The sequence below is a fragment of the Bombus affinis genome, chromosome 4 (genome assembly GCF_024516045.1).
Source record: "Bombus affinis isolate iyBomAffi1 chromosome 4, iyBomAffi1.2, whole genome shotgun sequence".
Lineage (NCBI taxonomy): Eukaryota > Metazoa > Arthropoda > Insecta > Hymenoptera > Apidae > Bombus > Bombus affinis.
Genome location: NC_066347.1, coordinates 11,385,765 through 11,404,320, shown reverse-complemented (window position 1 = coordinate 11,404,320; position 18,556 = coordinate 11,385,765). Strand labels below are relative to the sequence as shown.

The 18,556-nt window shown below is 43.4% G+C and overlaps 4 protein-coding genes across 10 annotated transcripts in view; 2 read left to right on the top strand and 2 right to left on the bottom strand.

Moving 5' to 3' along the window:
• Positions 1-8,569, bottom strand: part of LOC126915110 (uncharacterized) — an 11,328-nt gene extending 2,759 nt beyond the window's left edge. The window contains exons 1-5 of the mRNA XM_050719519.1: positions 8,214-8,569; positions 4,855-5,680; positions 1,350-1,604; positions 343-493; positions 40-162 (exon numbers count right to left, since the gene is read on the bottom strand). Coding sequence (XP_050575476.1) covers positions 40-162; positions 343-493; positions 1,350-1,604; positions 4,855-5,595 — 1,270 coding nt within the window. The 5' untranslated portion in view covers positions 5,596-5,680; positions 8,214-8,569. The remainder of the gene's footprint in view (positions 1-39; positions 163-342; positions 494-1,349; positions 1,605-4,854; positions 5,681-8,213) is intronic.
• LOC126915125 (very-long-chain 3-oxoacyl-CoA reductase-like) overlaps positions 1-11,582 on the top strand; it is a 22,867-nt gene extending 11,285 nt beyond the window's left edge. The window contains exon 5 of the mRNA XM_050719551.1: positions 9,420-11,582. The gene's annotated coding sequence lies outside the window, so the exon portion shown is untranslated. The remainder of the gene's footprint in view (positions 1-9,419) is intronic.
• Positions 1-18,556, top strand: part of LOC126915063 (elongation factor-like GTPase 1) — a 28,067-nt gene that overhangs the window by 6,013 nt on the left and 3,498 nt on the right. The gene's annotated exons all lie outside the window — the stretch shown is intronic.
• LOC126915127 (protein giant-lens) lies at positions 11,381-18,556 on the bottom strand. Of its 2 annotated transcripts, none has more exons than XM_050719554.1 (4): positions 16,283-18,538; positions 12,972-13,192; positions 12,660-12,831; positions 11,381-12,443 (listed from the first exon to the last, which is right to left on the bottom strand). In XM_050719554.1, exons 1-4 carry the CDS (start codon positions 16,589-16,591, stop codon positions 12,195-12,197), a joined length of 951 nt encoding a protein of 316 aa, XP_050575511.1. In that variant the 5' UTR covers positions 16,592-18,538; the 3' UTR covers positions 11,381-12,194. The 2 variants fall into 2 exon arrangements, with proteins under 2 accessions (XP_050575511.1, XP_050575512.1); XM_050719555.1 differs by having other exon boundaries at positions 12,334-12,443; positions 12,914-13,192; positions 16,283-18,556.

Genomic DNA, 18,556 nt, shown 5'->3' with positions numbered 1-18,556 from the left:
TCGCGCAAACATCTATGCAGATTTTCAAAGAGGAAATACCTGAAAGAGCGCGGGTATACCGCAGTTGTCGACCTTTTCGATTTCCTTGCACGCACATCATCCCGTAAACCCGAATCCCTGGTACACTGGCATATGTTGGTTGGTCGTGACTCATAGGACCCTCTACAACGTACCATATATAATCAACGATCCATAGGAAGCGTACAAGATGTATAGATAGTCGAACTCGAACAGTTGTACCGATCTGTCGTAATGTAACCGCTAATCGCTTGTACGATACGTACAAGCTCGTTTAGTTTTTTTCTAGCACGATTATACCGCTTTTCGCATTTACATACGTACCCAATATGTTGGCATCGGGACAGCGACATATCACGAGGTAATGAGACTTTCCCGTTCGCACGTTTTGTAGCGCGAGAAGAGACCAGTCCCTCGGTATTCTACATTCGCGCATTTCCGCCACTGGTTCGCACGTTTTCACCAACGTTAGGGCCTAAAAATCGACTAACTTTAGATCAGCGTGACATCCACCTTTATCCCTTTCCACTACGAATACTTTTATATGTACGCGAGCGTAATATCACGCGTTTATCAGTTAGTCGGTGCGGTCGAATAATTTCGTCTCAAATGGAAAAATTGTTATTACGTTGGCCGAAAGCGAACGATCGCCGTTTCTTGAATTCTCAGCGTGTTCTCTGATCCGCGATCGCTTTTTCTCTCGTATCGCCGACTTTCGTCCTTCCTACGGTACAATCTGCTTCGATCCGACGTAACCGGACCGCACCTACCATACTCTTTGGATCTTTGAATTTTTAACGTCGTATAATGTTGACCCGCGTTGTTAATGAGAAAGAAGAGAGCGAGAGGGCCAGAGGACGTAAGAAGAAGGGAAGGGATTCGCCAACCGAATAGACGTTACGTGTAAATAAATGCAATTTATTAAAGAAAGGCAAGTAATGGGAGATCGTTAGTTAACGCGTAGGCGAGATTTTGTAGTTTTACGATCGATATAACGACCACGTATTACGAGTAACGAGCGATGGATACGTTCGGACAAGTTATAACGCGCCGGCCGACTCTGTTTAATCGTCGGCGGTAAATCGGTTACTTTTCGTATTTTTGCATATATTACGACGACAAGTAGGCAACGCGTTTAGAAAATACGATTCGAAAGATCGAATCGATTTCTTCCGTTCCGTTACGTCACGTTACGTTACGTTAAGCGTAACGAGAGAAGCGTAACGAGAGAAGCGTAACGAGAAGAAGAAACATCTGACTGGAGAGAAGGTACGCGTAGCAAGCACGGGAATAAAGGACTAGTAAAGCGGATAGAAGGCAAGGCGACTAACCTTGGTTCGAGGGTCGGTGACCAGCTCCGTAGTGTGGAGATCGTCGCTGTCGAGAGAGGCGCTGCAAGGGTCGCGGTATCTTCCTGGACAAGCGCACAGAGGCTGGGTAAAGTTGAGTCTAACGTAGACCGCATTGCAAACCTGCTGAACAGCGCATTCTGGCAACAAGTAGATGTGCTGATTATGCGGATAGTAATGATACTTGGTTGGTTTTGCCAGAGCTGCGCTCGCACCCTCCGGTAGTCGTACTCCTGTCTGCAAATCGACCAAATAACCGTCGCTTTTATTCCTGCTTCTTTCGCTTACTCTTCGAGTAAGCCCTGCTCTATGCATACGTCGCGTGCTGACACTCGTCGTTCGAGTACTTTCAATCTAGCCTGTTATTAATCGCCTGTTTAGAGCGTAACGATCGTACAAGCGCGTAAAAGGGGCAAGAGGAGAAGGAAAGAGAAGGAAACGATGCGACTGCGCTAAGAACGTGGAACGCGGCGGTTGAACGAGAGAACGAAACAAACGAAATCTAATTTTGCCGAGTCGCGAATCCACGATCGTGATTCTTGGTGGTTCTCGCGAACCACAAACTTGCCGGTTCCATTAGGAATAACACGATAATATTACTACAGCTACCTATACAATTGCAGGAACACCGAGTCAGAGTCAGAGTCAGTGCCCGTGCCAATTTCTCAACGTCGATTTTCTATTTGCCAACTTCGAAGAATCTGTCCATTGATCGGTCGTACGATCGACAGTTGACATTTTCCCTACGCTACTGTCGCTGCCACGGTATACTTTCGCAATCGATGGGCCAATCGTGATTCTGTCGATGAAATTTTCCGTCGGTCTAGCCTAGATTCTGTATAATCGGATCAGTTTCTCGTCACCGTGACGATTGTCCCGTATCGTCAAAGTTTGACCGTTCGTTCGATCCCACCGCTATCGCATCGCGATCGTTCTCGTTCGATGATTACAGTCGGATCGGTATCCGCTCGGGCACAAGACCGCGCCAACGTAACACGTAACATTCAGCGACCGGTGTAGTAACGCTATTCGATTCTCCGCATTTATCTAACCTCTTCTTGCTCTTTTCCTTTTCGATGTTTTCTGCTTCTTTTGGTACCGTCACGTTCCACTACCGATATTAACATCGGCCGATCCACTAGCGCGTCACGGTCATGAACACTCGCCCTCCTTTTCAAATGCTAAAGCGAGCAATACGATTCGCGTGACAATTTAGTAAAAAAAAACTTGAACAGTGCTTGATTCAGCGAATATTCAAGTTGAACAACTCGAAACACGGTAGACTGATGGACTTGGAACCTATGATACAGGCTATACAGAACCCTTTCAACCTGCTTAACGTTAATAACTGCTTTAACGTTAACGCGACGCGCCTCCTTTTTCTTCCTACGTTCTACCTAATGCTCAAGCCACGAGCGACTCGAACCGATCCCGAACCCTCGCCTACGTTTCCTTTTCTTTCGTTTTTCATGTTTTATTTGCATTCTCGCATCGATCGTTTAATTTATCGTTTAATATATATCTTTGTTATCTTTCTTTCCCTTCCTTTGTATACCGTTAGGTTACTTTATCACCATTACACGCAACGAATTTTCAACAATTAGCAAATGTTCGAACAAACGGAACGAAAGACGATCGAGCTTGCCGATTAAAAGCAAAATGGATTCTCCGCTCTTGCAACTCGTTCCTCTTTCTTCGATACGTTACCATTTCGGAAAGAAAGATGAAAGGAAAAAGGCGAAAGAAATTAAGAAGAAGGAGAAGCACATTTACTACTTCGCTACGCGTCGTTCCTTGTACGATGAAACGGAAATTGTTGTTGTATTTACGATGGATGTCGTTTCGTTACACGACTTTAGCGTGTTACCTACCTCTAGCGCTTCGATGATGTTTGCGTTAACAAACCGAGCCCTTCTTATCGACTACGCGCACGTGTATCCGCGCGAACATACGACAAACTCGCGAGTAGACAGTCGTTAGTCGTTACCTTTGGCATCCGGAATTCCGCGTCGGTTGCACACTTTCTTCTTCTCTCTCCTTCTTATTTACAAAGTAAAACTTTGCTGGCACGAGTAATCGTCGATCTTTCCATCATGTCGGATATCTATCGGTAACTGTAATTCGTGGGATGTAAACGAGTTTCGTAGGTAATCGTTTGCCGAGTGAAGCGACGCCTATTAAAATAATTACCGGATGCATCGTCGACGATCAAGACCGATCAAGATCGATCAAGACGATCAAGATGCATCGAGACACGAGAAGGGATAGAGAATAGTAGCGAAAAAGTGAAAGAAGAAACGCAGCGAAATCATGGAAATTGCTGTAAAATAGCGTGGTAATTCTCGGAAGGAACAAGGAAATAGGCGGAAAAGAAAGAAATTTCTCGATTTACCACTTTACCATTTATCGATCGTTTCTCTCCAACAAATGACGCCTATATATCTTAATAATAACGGATATTATTAAACCTCTCTATCCCTTTGTTAATGCGTTAAGCACCGTGCGGTAAGTTTGCGTTCAAGCCTTGCCAACGTTCCGATTGGTAATAGCGAGTCGTGAAAAGTTCAACACGAGACGACCCCTTTTTTACGTTTCCGATCTTCCAACCAGGCGAAATTGCGAAAAGTATAATTTTCCCATGTTCTTCTTTGCTACGTGATATCGTTGTTTCAGTGTGCGCGTCACACAGCGTTTTTACCGAGGCATAGCATACGTTGCTTTGTACGACTCGATATGGTAATCCAACAGTCATCTATCGTCCGTTGACGTTCGACGAAAATTCTAGTTTTTATTTAATACGGACTGCGTAAGCCGGTGTATCAGCAAATCAAGATACCATCGTAACCGTATCGCGTTGTTACACCAGATCGTACGAAACACGGCTTATTTTTATCAAGCCGAGCGTATGCACGATTTAGCTGGAACGCATCTTTAACCGTGCAACCTAACCGCTTTATAGCAGCGTACTTACGGTACTAACATAGTTATGTATATACGTAGCTTAAACAGTTATACTTTGCACGTGGAACGCTCCGCGAACGCGATCTGTTGCGTTTAAAAGTATACGAAGCGAGTAGGTAGTATGGCTGATTTGAAACATTTTTCTTTCACGTTTCTGCACCACGATTAATTCTTCGATCTCTGCTGCATCGATTAATCTCGCCAAAGTATCTCTAACGCGTATCACCTTTTTACCGTACTCGCCAATTCCAGATTGCAAGAAAACTGGAGGATAACGCGAAGCATGGAACACGGGTGCCGCGATATTGAAATATTTTTACGATACTCTCTACCGATACCGTGTTTACCTAGTTTCAAGCCATTTTCCGCGTCAGAACCATCGCAAAATCAAAGTTAGTCAATCCTTTTTCGTTCTAGCTTAGTCCTCTTAGGTTTTCCGATAGTCCTGCACGCGAATCTTTCCTAACAAAGTGCCGCTTCTCTCTCGTTATTTTCGTTAGTTTGTCAGAAAGTGGCGTTTACTTACCTCGGCCAGACTAGTGTAGTTTGTCGTCAGCTTGATTTGAGGGCGAATTTTTCCGGGTGATTCTCGCGTCTCCTTCGACCAAGCCGTAGCAGGAGTGGTGATAAATTCGTTCGAATTCGTGGTGGATTTTTTCGAGGAGGATAGCAAGGTAGCCGTATCTCGATTGGTGGCGATGGTTCTCGAAGAGGCTTCGGTAGGGAACACGCTCAAACTGGTATTAAAAGTGCTGGTATTTAACGCGACTCTCGTGGTCATGGTGGTTCCGCGGTTGCTCGTCGTTGCCGAACTAAATTCTGTTTTGCTAATTGACGGCGACGAAGAACCGCTCGTCGGGGACAACTCCGTCATTCCCGCGAGAGGATGATCCGTCCAAGTGGATGTGGATACCGATGCCGACGTGGTTGATGGCGATGACGGTAGGGATGATGCGAGCACCGCGTTGTTCTCGATAGTAGCAGAAATTCCGAGAGGAAGCGGTTTCGATAGAGTAGCGCTGTCCACGTCGTTGTTACCGGTAATCTTGGTATCGTTGTTAACATCGATGCTGTTCTCATCGATGTTCCTACTACCGTTCGGTATAATAGCCGAATCGTTAGACCCGCCATCCCTCGAATGCAACGACGCCGTCTTGCTTTGCTTCGTCTTGGCCGTATTCTTCGAATTTGCTTGTAATTGCGCCGGTAAAGCTATACATCCAACCGCCAATAGAAACAACCATATCGCACCTTGGATCGGCTTCATTTCGTTTCGGTGTCTCCGATATCGATCGAATAGACAGAAAAATCAAAGAAAGCGATTCTCTTTCGTGATTTTCTTCCGTTATCTCCTAAAAATAAAGAGATCGCGATTAGCAACGAACGTCGTCTCTCTCTCTCTCTCTCTCTCTCTCTCTCTCTCTATCCATCTATCTAGCAAGGGCAAAACCATTTAGTTTCCCAACAAGTATACTCGTCCAATTACTCGATAACCGTATACCGATCGAGTTAATCGGCAAGCGGCGGAATTTGCCACTTGTATTTCCTACGGTGTTGGCGTTTCATCGTTACGACGGGGTTAACGAATGCACGAATCGGAGATGCAAACTATTAAAAAGAAAGTCAGACATTCCCATTTCTCACGCTCCTCGCCTAGCTTTCACGGTGCGGTGAGAACATCGGCTCGTCTCCTTAAGCGAAAAGAACAAAGAACAAAGAGCGTAGAAGAAGGGAAGAAAGTGAGAAAAGTAAGAAGAAGAAGAAGGAAGATGACAAACGTACGGAGAGAAAGTTGAAGCTCCCTTAACGGTATCTTTCTCGGTAGATTTACGTGCATCGGTATTTTTCTCGAGAGATTTACGTATATCGGTATTTTCCTCGGTAAATTTACGTGTATCGGTGGCAAGGTACTATACGGAGGAAATGCAACGTAACGTTATGCGTTTGCTTTCTTATGTCGTACATACGTACGTATGCTTGTTCTGTCCGTCTCTTTGTTGTTTTTCTTTGATAGGCAAATTTTTCTCTTACTTTCATCTTTTCGTCGCGCTTTTTATCTTTAAAATCTTTAAAATTAAAATAAGCGTAAATATGTAATATATGTAATGTATATAGGCAAATACGGGCATAAATACGTTACATTAATACGTAATATTTATTATTTATGAGGATCAGGCTTTGTCGTTTATGAAATCAAGTTGACGATCCGGTTAGCCGTTGCATCGCCGTTAGCGGCTAAAACGCGTGGCTACGGGGTGTCGCGGTGGGTAATTATAGCTCGATGCGATTCACCACGCGGATGCGGTGAAATCAGGTTAGCGTCTGTTACGTTTCTCGCGAGCCGTTATCTTTCTTTGCGTGTTCAAGGCCGCGGCATGCAACAACCGCTAAAATTCAATGAGGCGGCTAACCTACCTATTTAACATATTACGTATATAATAATATAGTATATTACGTATAGAGGGTGCGTCCCGCGATTGCCAATTCGCCGAGAGATAGCAAAGCATCTATATCGCTTCGCTTTCTTTGCAAGCGTAACGATGCGCTCGAAAAATGCAAACGTACTCTTTCCATCCAACGCATTTATTATTATTGTTATTCCCATCGACTCGTCGAAACGAAAACTCGTCCGCGCGAAAAGTCGCTATATCGTTATTAAAATGACCATTGTAACGAGCGGCGCTTTTAAAAAACCAATTTTAACCAGCCACCGCTTTAAACCGTTGGTAAAGCTATACGACATGTATATATATATATATATATATATACACACATACATGTCAATGTCAATGTTACGTGTTTCGTAGAGATAGAGAAAAGAGTCGATACGAATAAAAGAGAAAAAATGCAATTGCATTCAAGAGAGAAGGTGCATCGTTGCACTCGCAGAGAAAGTAAAGTCAAAAACTCGATAATTTCTCTCCCTATCTCTTATCAAATTCTAGATATTGCCAACCGATGCCAATTGCCTGACGTACCCTGTATATAGGGTACACACTTGCTACGACGTACGACCCAAACCGTTATTTACTCGAGCCGCCTCGTTTGCTTATGATTTTTCATTTTTCATCCTTCATTTTCCATTTTCCATTTTCCATTTCTTTTAAACGCATTAAGACGGTGATATTTTTCCTCGTGTAAATTTCAAGACACTACTACGGCTCGCGCCACGACCTAAATTCAATTAAACGGTTGGAAAGGATGGCCTCTGTCTCGATTATTTCTCTACGTTTTAAAAATCCTCTACGTCAAATATGATCGCTCGATCGGCTATCTTTCGATCTATCTTATTTAATGGGACTCGCGTTGGAACACTTGCACGTAGATACGATTTACCTTCAATTAGCCAGCTTCTCGCCACTCGCGACACACGACACACGTAACGAACGATACGCGTCGCAGACCCGTCGAAATCGTAAATCGCAAATTCGTCGCAAATCAAATTATTCGTTTTTGCAAATACAACGAAGCGTGTCTGTTATAATACATATTACATATACGTGTGTGTATATATCTGGCAAGTTGCACCGGCAGCGCAACTCTCTCTCTCTCTCTCCCTGTCTCTCGCGCATTCTCTTCCTGGCAAAATGTTTTCAACTATAATAACACGTGGAATACAAAGGGGAAATATCGGTGAGAATTCGTGGCTGCATTTCGAAAAGCTTACTTTCGACTCGTCAAACGCGTACTTTTTCGATCGAGATTATATGTCATCTTGCTTCCATTCTCTTTCATCCACGAAAATCCGACAAACGAACGGATGATCGCATTCTATCGTTACGATCTCGCGATCGTTGACAGCGAGAAAATGGCTAACCGAACGGAATACGCGTAATCACGATACGGTAACGATCGAATATCAGGGATAAATATCCCTGAACTCACCCTCCACATCCAAGCACGACCTCGATTTCGACCAAGATCTTGATGTTGATCTGGGTCTCGACCTCGACCCCGACCCCCGGCCCAACCTCGATCTAGTCTTGACGATTTCGATTCTTCGCAGCTTGATCCGTTGTAACAGCGTTAGAACAGCGACGATCTTTCTTCCTGAGAAATGCTCGAAAATATCCGCGATGCAAACGTTGTACCGGATCCTGGTGAAAGAGTGGCGAACGGATCTCGATCGATTCTCGTTCGATTCGACGCAACGTGTCTCTTCCCTCTCTCTCTCTCTCTCTCTCTCTCTCTCTCTTCCTTTCTCTCTGTTTATCTCTCTCTCTCTCTCTCTCTCTCCCTCCCTCCCTCCCTCGATAGAGTCCCGACAGAATCAAACGACGGTGTTGCTGAAATTTTTACGCATGATCGAATGCGTTGATTCGAATTAACTTCACGGAATTTCGGGGGAGAAAGAACGTGCGAACGAGAAAACTTGTTCGGACAAGTAAGAGAACACCGCGCTTGGACGCGTTTCAGAGTTCCGAATAAGACTGTGAGCCTCGTAGGAGACACGCTGCCTATGAGTCCCGGCTAGTCCCACTTACCAACCAACCAGAGACCCCTCGACTATGCGTGGAATTCTAAGCTGCATCTCCGCCAATCCTCTACCTTCCTTTGCTCCTCCATCGACGCATCTACCTACACACTACCTATCCGCTGAATACTCACAACGTACCGATGTATACACGGTTTTCATTCTCGTGAACAGAGCGTGCCAAAACGGACGACCGAGAATCGCGAATCATTACAGGAAAATATTACAAGGTATCCGTGACAACGTGAAAATCCGATGGTCCGACGAAATAAATATACCGGAACTTGATTAGAAGGAAATTACGCGATACTCTGTTTCTCTTCTTCCTCCTTTCCGTTTCCTTCCATGTTCCTTTCCATTTTCATCATCATCTTCTTCTTCTTCGTTCTCCCTTTTTTCCGCATCCACGTCTCTCCTATACCCTCCCTCCCCCTCCCCCGGGGGCATATCGAGCATTATTCTCCTTCCAAGTTTCCAAGTACGTACATGCATACGATACTCGTACCACACGCGATCGTACATTTATTCTCTCACGAACAACTTTGGCGATCGATGCGTCGAGATTTTCTATTTCCTAAGATATGGATATCCGAATTCGAATTGAAGAAACTTGTAACAACCGATAGACATCCTTCGACCACGTTGCTCAACGACGCGTCGTTCGCTTACTCGTCCATCCATTCGTCGATCGTCCATTTACTCGTAACGTCCACTGGTCAAACTCGCATCCCTCAAACGTATCCGATCGCTTGGAAAGATTGGTTTTTTCGCGTGAATGCCAGCCATTTTACGTTGCGAACGGCTATTTGTTATTACGAATTGCACGAATCAATGAAATTTGTTGTCATCGACGGTGAACGAGTATTCGGAATGTACGCGAACAAAGTTTATCGCATGCGCGCACGCCCGCCAGCGTTATTCGAAAAAAAGCGAAAACGCAAGCAAATCGGAGCATCGATAGCAACGGTACCGCTACTTTTCACGCGTTCCATCCAATACCAGAAAAATATATCGACCATGAAATCATTCTGGTTCTCATCGGCAACCTAGTTGCTGGTTAACTTTATCGGTGCATCGTTCCAAAACCAGATCATCGAACGATAGATTCGTAGCCTGCCGTGATCTTGTTTTCTTGCATAGGTACGCTTAACGTTGGTTTAGACACGGCCAGTAGTTTGGTCAAGTAGCAACTAAAGCCGAATTTACGCTCTTCTCTTTGCACGATTATCGCGCACGATTTTACTAACGAGGACGAAAGCCACATTTTTCCACGAGTCGTTCGTAACGATCGCACGCAGTGAAACAGTGAAACAGTGAAACAGTGAAACAGCATAGGTGAATTCGCCTTTGCTCGCTGCTTCGCTAATTCTAACGCTGATAAACTACTGGCCATGAATCTGAACCAGTCTTTAGCCTTGGCTAAATCTCCAAGGCGTACGTACATCACGCCCGATCAACAAATTCAACCACCGGTCTATCTCGGTGTTCGAATTTCTCCGATATACGCATCGGTGTACAGTCGATTCTATTTCTATGTCATCGTATCCGATGTTCTAATTAAGCTTGGCCATTACGCTCGAGTGTTCCACTCACCCAACATATCGGGCTGGTTCGCCACGTATTTACGTATCTGGCCCCAGGCGCTAAACGTTCGTATATTTATCTGCGCCTACGTACGCACGTACGTACAAGCGTCCCTGTTGGCGTTACAATGAAACAACTTTATCAATCCGGTCGATAAGTTTTATTAACTTGTATCATATTAAAGTTATATCGACGCTAAATTATTACGCATCGCGTAGCTGCACGCATAATCGGTTTATAGTCACAGCGATTCGATTAACATACATACGGAAGAAATATAGTTTCGAAGAAGAAAATCAATTTTGAGTCAAAGATATAGTAACGACGGAGCTCTTGAAATACGTAGTAAATCTGAAGGCGTTTCTGCTTGATTCTAATCCAGAATCCTAACGATAAACGACGCGTACGGAAAACGTTAGTACAGTGCCGACAATGAGTTTTAAAACTTTCGCCATCTAGCGTTACACGTTGAAGCGCGATTGACTCTTGCGTGCCAAACATCTAGTTTATCGACCATAGAAATGGTCGTTATTTCCATAGGAATGGCTGAAAAAAGAAAGAGAAAAAGAAAGAAAAGCAAGAATTCATATTCATCGTTACGAATTCTTCTTATTATTGTTATTACTACTGCTAGTATTGTTTTTCGTATCCGCTGCTCGTTAATTTTTTAGATTAACTTTTCTTTGATTCCAACGCTAAAACGTAATTTGCATCCAACGGCGTGTTTTGTTTAATCTATCAACCGACGTATCGGGTTTTAGGCGTTGGGTGTCGGCTAGTGCGATGGTAAAGATACTTAGTAATTATCAATTACCAATCAGTAATCGCTATTACTACGGCAATTAGAATAACAATAACGGTAGTAGTAACGGTAATAGTAAAATAATAAAATATAAATAGTAAAATCGATTAGGATAATAACAGTTATCGATATAAATAACAAGGTAAGATACAGCAGTGATGATAACGGTACCGATGGTGCTGGTAACGTCGATGATGATGGAATTTGTTTATTTCAATTTTTGTTAAGAATCAAATATTTACAAAAGCGATATTACGTAATGATACAAGTATAATAATACGAAATACAATTTTTTTCATAGATAACACCGTTCGTAAAACCTATCGATAGTTAAAAAGCATTAAAAGTAACGTGTTTAGTTCGAGCATATACATACGTATGCAGGTATATACGATACGTACGATCCTATACAATCCGATACAGATATGTATAACAAACATTTCCTATCGACACCGAATAGCAATTGTATCCAATATTTTTCAGTTTGAATATATTTTATTTCCCATCAATCTCCGAAACGAAACAAGTCGAAATTACTGAAACGTGATAGTTGGATATACAACGCAACAACTACTACTACTACTACTATTATTACTATTATTACTAGTGTTGCTGCTACTGCTATTACTACTACTAGTACTACTACTACTACTACTATTGCTACTACTACTACTATTGCTACTACGTGTTGCAAGTTTCAACTTTAAATACGTTTCATAGGTTTCTACGAATGGACGGTAAACTTATATTTAAAAGTGTCGAACGAACGGAAATCAGTCGAGGCGACCACTAGTAATTTTACCTAGTAATAGCTTTATCGGTGCCTCGAAGCTTCAAAGATCAGCTTCTGTCCGTGCTCGTTAGAGTCTAGAGAACGCTTTGAAAGTTTTCGAATTCGACTATGCACATACGGCCGCAAATATCACAAATTCAACTTTTCCCTCATTTCGTAATACGAGCGAGTGCAAACGCTGGTTTAGCGCGACACCTTTGAAACTGCTGCTAGTCACACGTTATAAACCGCTTCGGAATGATGCGATTGCGAAGGTACGCAGTATCCGCTGTACGTTTTAATCTCCAAGATGCCGGAGTAAGATCTTGCTGGCAGCGATCCTGGATCGGTGTGTCTCCTTGGACATCGATGACCTTTTGGACACTGGCAAAGAGGCGATGCATTTACCTCTTCGAGCTGCGAGCTCCGTCTCTTACGTACGGTGAACAGTCGGCAAGGTTCCTTGTGCTGACAACGTAGTCTCTGGAATATCAATTTTATTCGTAACGATCGACTCGGTTTTATTCGGTTGCTCGCCTTTCACCTTTCCTACGATTCGCTGCGCGAGTATCGCTCTCAACCTTTCGACATACGCAACGATGATTCCAACGATTTCATGCACACGATCGAATACATGGTACAGATACGTCGGTGAACGAGAATGCGGTCGCGGACATACGAGTGAACGAGAAAACTTACGCTTTGCGGAGAACAGGCGAATGCGTATATGAAACCTGGGCTTCCCTCCGCAGACCTGTAAGCCTGTCTTCGAACTAGATAAGGTACGCTGCCTGGCCGACATCGGCAATAAACTCGCTGAACCGTCGCGTTCGCTGGGCCCCCTCCAGGAGCTAAAGTCCAGGTGACGTCTCTGTAAACAGAAAACGGCCATTTTGTGCACAACAGGCGCGTAATAACTCTAGCGGACACGTAAAACATTCGCGAATCGGTACGTTTGATCGTTCCGCTACTTGATATATACTCTCGATTAGACGGACGATCGCGACTAACTTGAAGTAACGACAGATGGGTAGACGTTTGACCGGCTCGCAAAGCTTGTACTGCCGTGTTTTATCGACTATCGTGTGTCCGTCGTCTCCGTGCAAACTGCTAGGGCAGGTACGACCATCCGGGCAACGACATTGTCTCTCGACCCACGGTGATCCGTATAAATCCACCTTGCTACAAACTTCGCTTCGGTCCAAACACTCGGGCAATTCGTCTTCGCTGTCCTGAAAAATCAAAATTAACAAACACGCATCGACAGCGACGCTTCTTTTCACCCCTTGCGCTCCTCTGTCTGTTCCACGTGCATGCTATTCTTTGTTCGCCGTTAGTTTGCCCGATCTTCTACTTTTTCTCTTCCCCTTTCCCTCTTTCGCTTCGCGAATCTAGCCTACCCGTTGGAAAGTCGTCCTTTTTCAATCTTTTAAATGCAAATCTCTTTAATGCAAATTATCACTTACCCTTGATTGCTAGCGTGAAAAGTGAAAAGTAAAGAGATTCGATCGCTTGTCATTCCGCTTTATCGTACGTAATACGTATAGCATGCGCTTTCCTAACAAAGAAATAATTCGATCCAATCGTTTTATGTCCAATTGGTCGTTCACTCTACTCTCTACGCTCGATTCTAAGCACTGATCCTCAAACGGTAAGAGTTATTCAACCGAACGAACGAAAAACAACACCGAGATCCGTTAGTCCTTTGAAACGAACACTGATAAAAGCAACAGCAGCACGATCGATAGCGGATCACGGTCGTTGCGTACCGTTCTCAGCTTGACCCCGCTTCGCAAGGAAACGCGTCGCGTATGGTCTATACCGTACACCGTGTACCGTGTACCGTGTACCCTGTACTCTGTATCGTATACCGTATACCGTATATCCTACACTGTATAGGGATAAAGAATCGGAAATACTATTCCCCGTACTTTGCCCAATAATTATAATTTAACGTTTCTCCCTGTTCGTTTTATTCGTCGGTAGACGATCGATTGGTCAATTAGGATTAAACGCTGCTTAGTCGTATATCGAGAGATACCTGTGTTACGATCAAGAAATCGTTCGATCTATTTACCAATTTATCTATTTGGTATCGGGTTAAATCGTTCGCTCCACGATTTGATGGATCAATCGTATTTAATTAATCGTATCGCGTTTAAATCTTTGCCATTTCAAAAGCTTAGAAATCTTTCGTTTAGCTTTAAGGTGGTTAAGTTGACCTCGAGATTCAGTTTAAAATTGCTTCCCTTCTTTGTCATAGACATTTATACAAATAGATATTCTGCAAACTTTTAAAAAAAATGCCTTTTAAAGTTTAATTTCTCGTCTATATAGGTACTTGAACATACATACGTGCATCGAAACTATCGAAATTCATAACGAATTGTAACGAATGTATCTTTCTATTGTATCGTTACGTTGCACGTACTTGTGTTAATCGAAATATTGGTAAATCGTTTCGAGCTAATTACACGATTCGGCGGTTGTTTTAACTGGAATCAAAAGTGAATCGAAGAAAATAGAGGGGATTGCGTCGAGTAAGAGAGGAATATACGAGCACGTGCGCGAAAGAGAGAAAACGATCGAGCAAAGGAAGTTCTGTGTAACATGGTCAAGAGGTATGTGTCTCCCCTCTCTGTCGAAGAATAGACATCTGGTCTAACTACGCTATTCAAACTGCGTCGGTCAATCCGCTGAATGAGGCAATCACGTACGTCCTGTCGACTCGTCGTTTGCAATCTACGTGCTGCTCGAGCACCTAAGTTAAACTTCTTCTCAAATACCCTTTCTTATTGTTAGACCTTTGCCAGTCTGCGCTTCTGCTTTCTGCCTCCCTCCCTCATTCACTCTCTCTCTCTCTCTCTCTCTCTCCCTACCGTCCTCCCCCCCTCCCGTTCGCTCTCTTCCTCTCTAGCCTATATGCTTGAAAGTATCGTCGCATTTAAATATAAGATCGAGGATAGCGAAACACGATGATTAAATTTTGAATTCTCATTTCTTTTTGCTTCGACGATAATAACAAGAACAACGGCAATCGAACAGTTGGAGAAATGTTTCTATCTTTCTATTTTGAATTTTTACGATAACGATGCTAGATACGAGATCGATCGATCGATCGTTGGTACAATAATAATAATAATAATAATAATCCAAGACCAAGTCTCCTTTAAAATGATCCTTCACTTTTCCCACTCCTCGTACCTTCTCGTTACCGATTGTGAATTGCGAGTCCCTTCCGTTTTCCCATATTCCCTTCTCTTCCTTCTGTCACCCCCCCCCCACCCCCTCCCACCCCCTCCCCACCTTGCCTCTTCGTCTCAACGTTCCCAGAAGATCGTACGTATTAAAACCTTCGGTGGCTGCAAACTAAAATGGGATAATAGGGAGACCGGAAAGGCTGTGCGTTCCATCCGGAAATTCTCACGCGTCTCTCGCTTCTCTCATAGCCGCAGTGAAAATGACACCTGGTTCTCGAGCTATAGTTGTAGTCCCACGCGGCTGGCACGCGTGTGCGTATGCTTGTGCTCGCGCGCTTCCATATATACGCGTATATCGACGGATATATGCGTTTGGTTATGTATCAGCACACGTTACAGCAAATGACGCAAAAAGTACACGAAGCGATCAATCGGAAGATGCCGCTTACAACATCCTTGCCTATCGCCTTGCATTACTTCTATGAAATTTTATATATGGTTGTTCGTTTCTTTCGCTATTCGCTTAGCCAGCTATAGAAATTTCTAAAAATAGGCTAGAATAGGAATACTGGAAGAACCAGTACAGAGTAAATAAGATTACTTTAAATGCTAAAATCTCGAGCTGGCGTACTCTTGCGTTTGTATTTTCATCTTTCAAAAACAATTAATCCATCAACGTTGAGCAACGATAAACGGAAATAGAATATTTATAATAAAACTATGTATAATAAAATATTTCGATATCTCGGTATCAGCGATGAAACTGGATTGAATGACAAATATTTCTCGTTATCGTGCGTAAACGTTTACGCAGGTTCTGTGTTACAAACGTTTCTGTGTTACGGATGCCATAGATGTGTTGCACGTATCGTGATAATTACCGTGTTGCTACTGATTTGAAAACAATCGGTCAAGCGATCGCGCAGCTTATTAAGGATAACATTGTCCGACGAATGAAACGGACAAAGACGTCGACGACGGTTACGCGGCGACGATGTAATAATTCGTAACAGACGAGCGAACGATAAACGGAACGATAAGGAGAATCGATTGGAATCGATGCAACATCTATCTCTCGATACGTATAACGTCGTGATGCGACAATTTACGACCACAACTTACCCCGATTTGGTAGAGCACCCTGGGCGGCTGATGCGACATCGGTCGATGTTTCTTTTTCTGATCGATCAAATCGAGCTCGATCGCTGTATCTTCAAACTCCTGTAGCTCGGCGAGATGCTTGCCATCGTCGAGAGACAAATACTCGTTGAGAAATTTTTCACCGGTTTCATCGAGCTCTACGCCAAGGAGACTACCCTTGCTCTCGCGAACGAGCAATTGCCCGAACATTGCTAGCAAGAAACAGATCAAATCGGCCATCCTTTCGCGCGCGCGCGATCCTTCCTGCCTCTCGCGACGATCACCGATCATCCAACAAATATCCAGACCACGATGTAAACAATGCAGTTGCCGATTATCGAATAGAATCGAAAATTAGAAATCAAGATAACGACGGCATTAACGACGGCAATACATTCGGGCATGAGGAACAGCATATACGTGTAAATTAATATACGCGTTCATACGTTCACTAGCAGCTATATTAGTAGCAGCACTACTGTTCGTCGCAAGTATTATTCCTTCTCCATCGTCCATCTATGCATACGGTACTATCCATTCGACCACCATCTACCGTCTATCGAACGACTAGTCGACTCTCGTCCTTTCTTATGCCGTTCCGATAAACCTAACGATGGCTCTATATACCGAATATCGAATAATAGAATTTAATAATGCTTTCAAAGGTAAAAGATACTCGGATATCGTTGATTCTTTCTAGAGCTTTCAGCTTGTTTCTTACAGCTTTCAACTTGATCGCACAAATTAGTCAAAATGTATACTTGTCGACTTCGATGTTTATCGATGCTGGATACATAACGTAACAGTAAAATCCATAGAAGAACGAAATCGTTCGATGCGTTCGCTCTTGTAACGATCAAAAACTAAACATCACTTTACAAAAGTCGAAACACTTTGCAAAAGTTGCATCCAACGAATCCGAACAGAGCTTCGAATCTAACTCGTTCTTTCGAACGTGAAACTGAATTTTCCGGTTCTCGGTGTTATCGCACTCAATGAGAAAACACATTCACCGGCAGTGAACAGCAACGTGGCTGACGTTGCACGCTCTCCGAAACAATTACGTTCTACTCGATCGCTACACACGCTCTATCTCGCACTGTATTTTTCGTGTCCTTGCATTCTCCGCGTTCTATCTTCTTTATCATACGTCCTACGTTCTGCGTCCTACGTTTTGCATCTTGCGTCCTACGTCTTGCGTCCTACGTCTTGCATCCTACGTCTTGCGTCCTACGTCTTGCGTCCTACGTCTTGCGTCCTACGTATTGCGTCCTACGTCTTGCGTCTTGCGTCTTACGGCTTGCGTTGTTGACGTGATTTACGTTTTGCAATGCGATTCGATTTAGTACGAGGTTAAACGGCTCGCAACATTCGCGCTGCACAAGCGTATACTATTCGTTCGACTGGACTTGTAACAGCTAGAGGCAAAACATGAATGAGTCCCCCTTCTCTGCTCTTCTTTTTCCACTCCATTCCATTCCATTCCACTCCACTCTACCCCACTCCATTCTACTCTTCTCCGCGCCACTCCACTCCACTCCACTCCACTTCACTCCACTCTACTCCAAACTACTCCAATCCACTCTATTCCCCTCTTTTCGTTCCTCCACCACATTGCTTCCCTCTAGTCCAATCTACTCCATTCCACTCCACTCCACTCCGCTCCACTCCACTTCGCTCCACTTTGCTCCACTTCGCTCCATTTCACCGCCTCCCTTCTTTCCTTGTATCCTTACTTACAATTAGACATTCTCCATTTTGCCCTCTAGTTTCCTTTCCTCTTATATTATATTTTTATTTTACATTTCCTTCATTCTGTCCGAATTTATGCTCCTCGTTTTTATCCTTTTCGCCTCTTTATCTTTGATTGTTTTTTTTTTTTTTATTTTCTCTTTCTTTTTTGAAATCTACATATCGATTGTTATTTTTAGCCATCGATCGTTATTTCTCCCCTTTTTATCTTATTATTTTCTTTTACCGATATCTACCTATCATCTATTCCGTTACACGTTTATATTTTAATCGTATTTTCCTTCCGATTTTTCGTCCATTGTTCGATTCGACGTTGATGTTTGGCCGTCAGCTAGGTGAATATCAAAGAAGAAAAGTAGCTTTCGATGTCTATACATTTGCCACTCACCTTACGCGACGTATCTTCGATTCGTACGAGAAGAATTCTCAATGTACATCAATGTCTCAATGCATATCTACGTGAATATGTAAATAGGTGAAAAACTGTCGACTTTCCCTTATTTC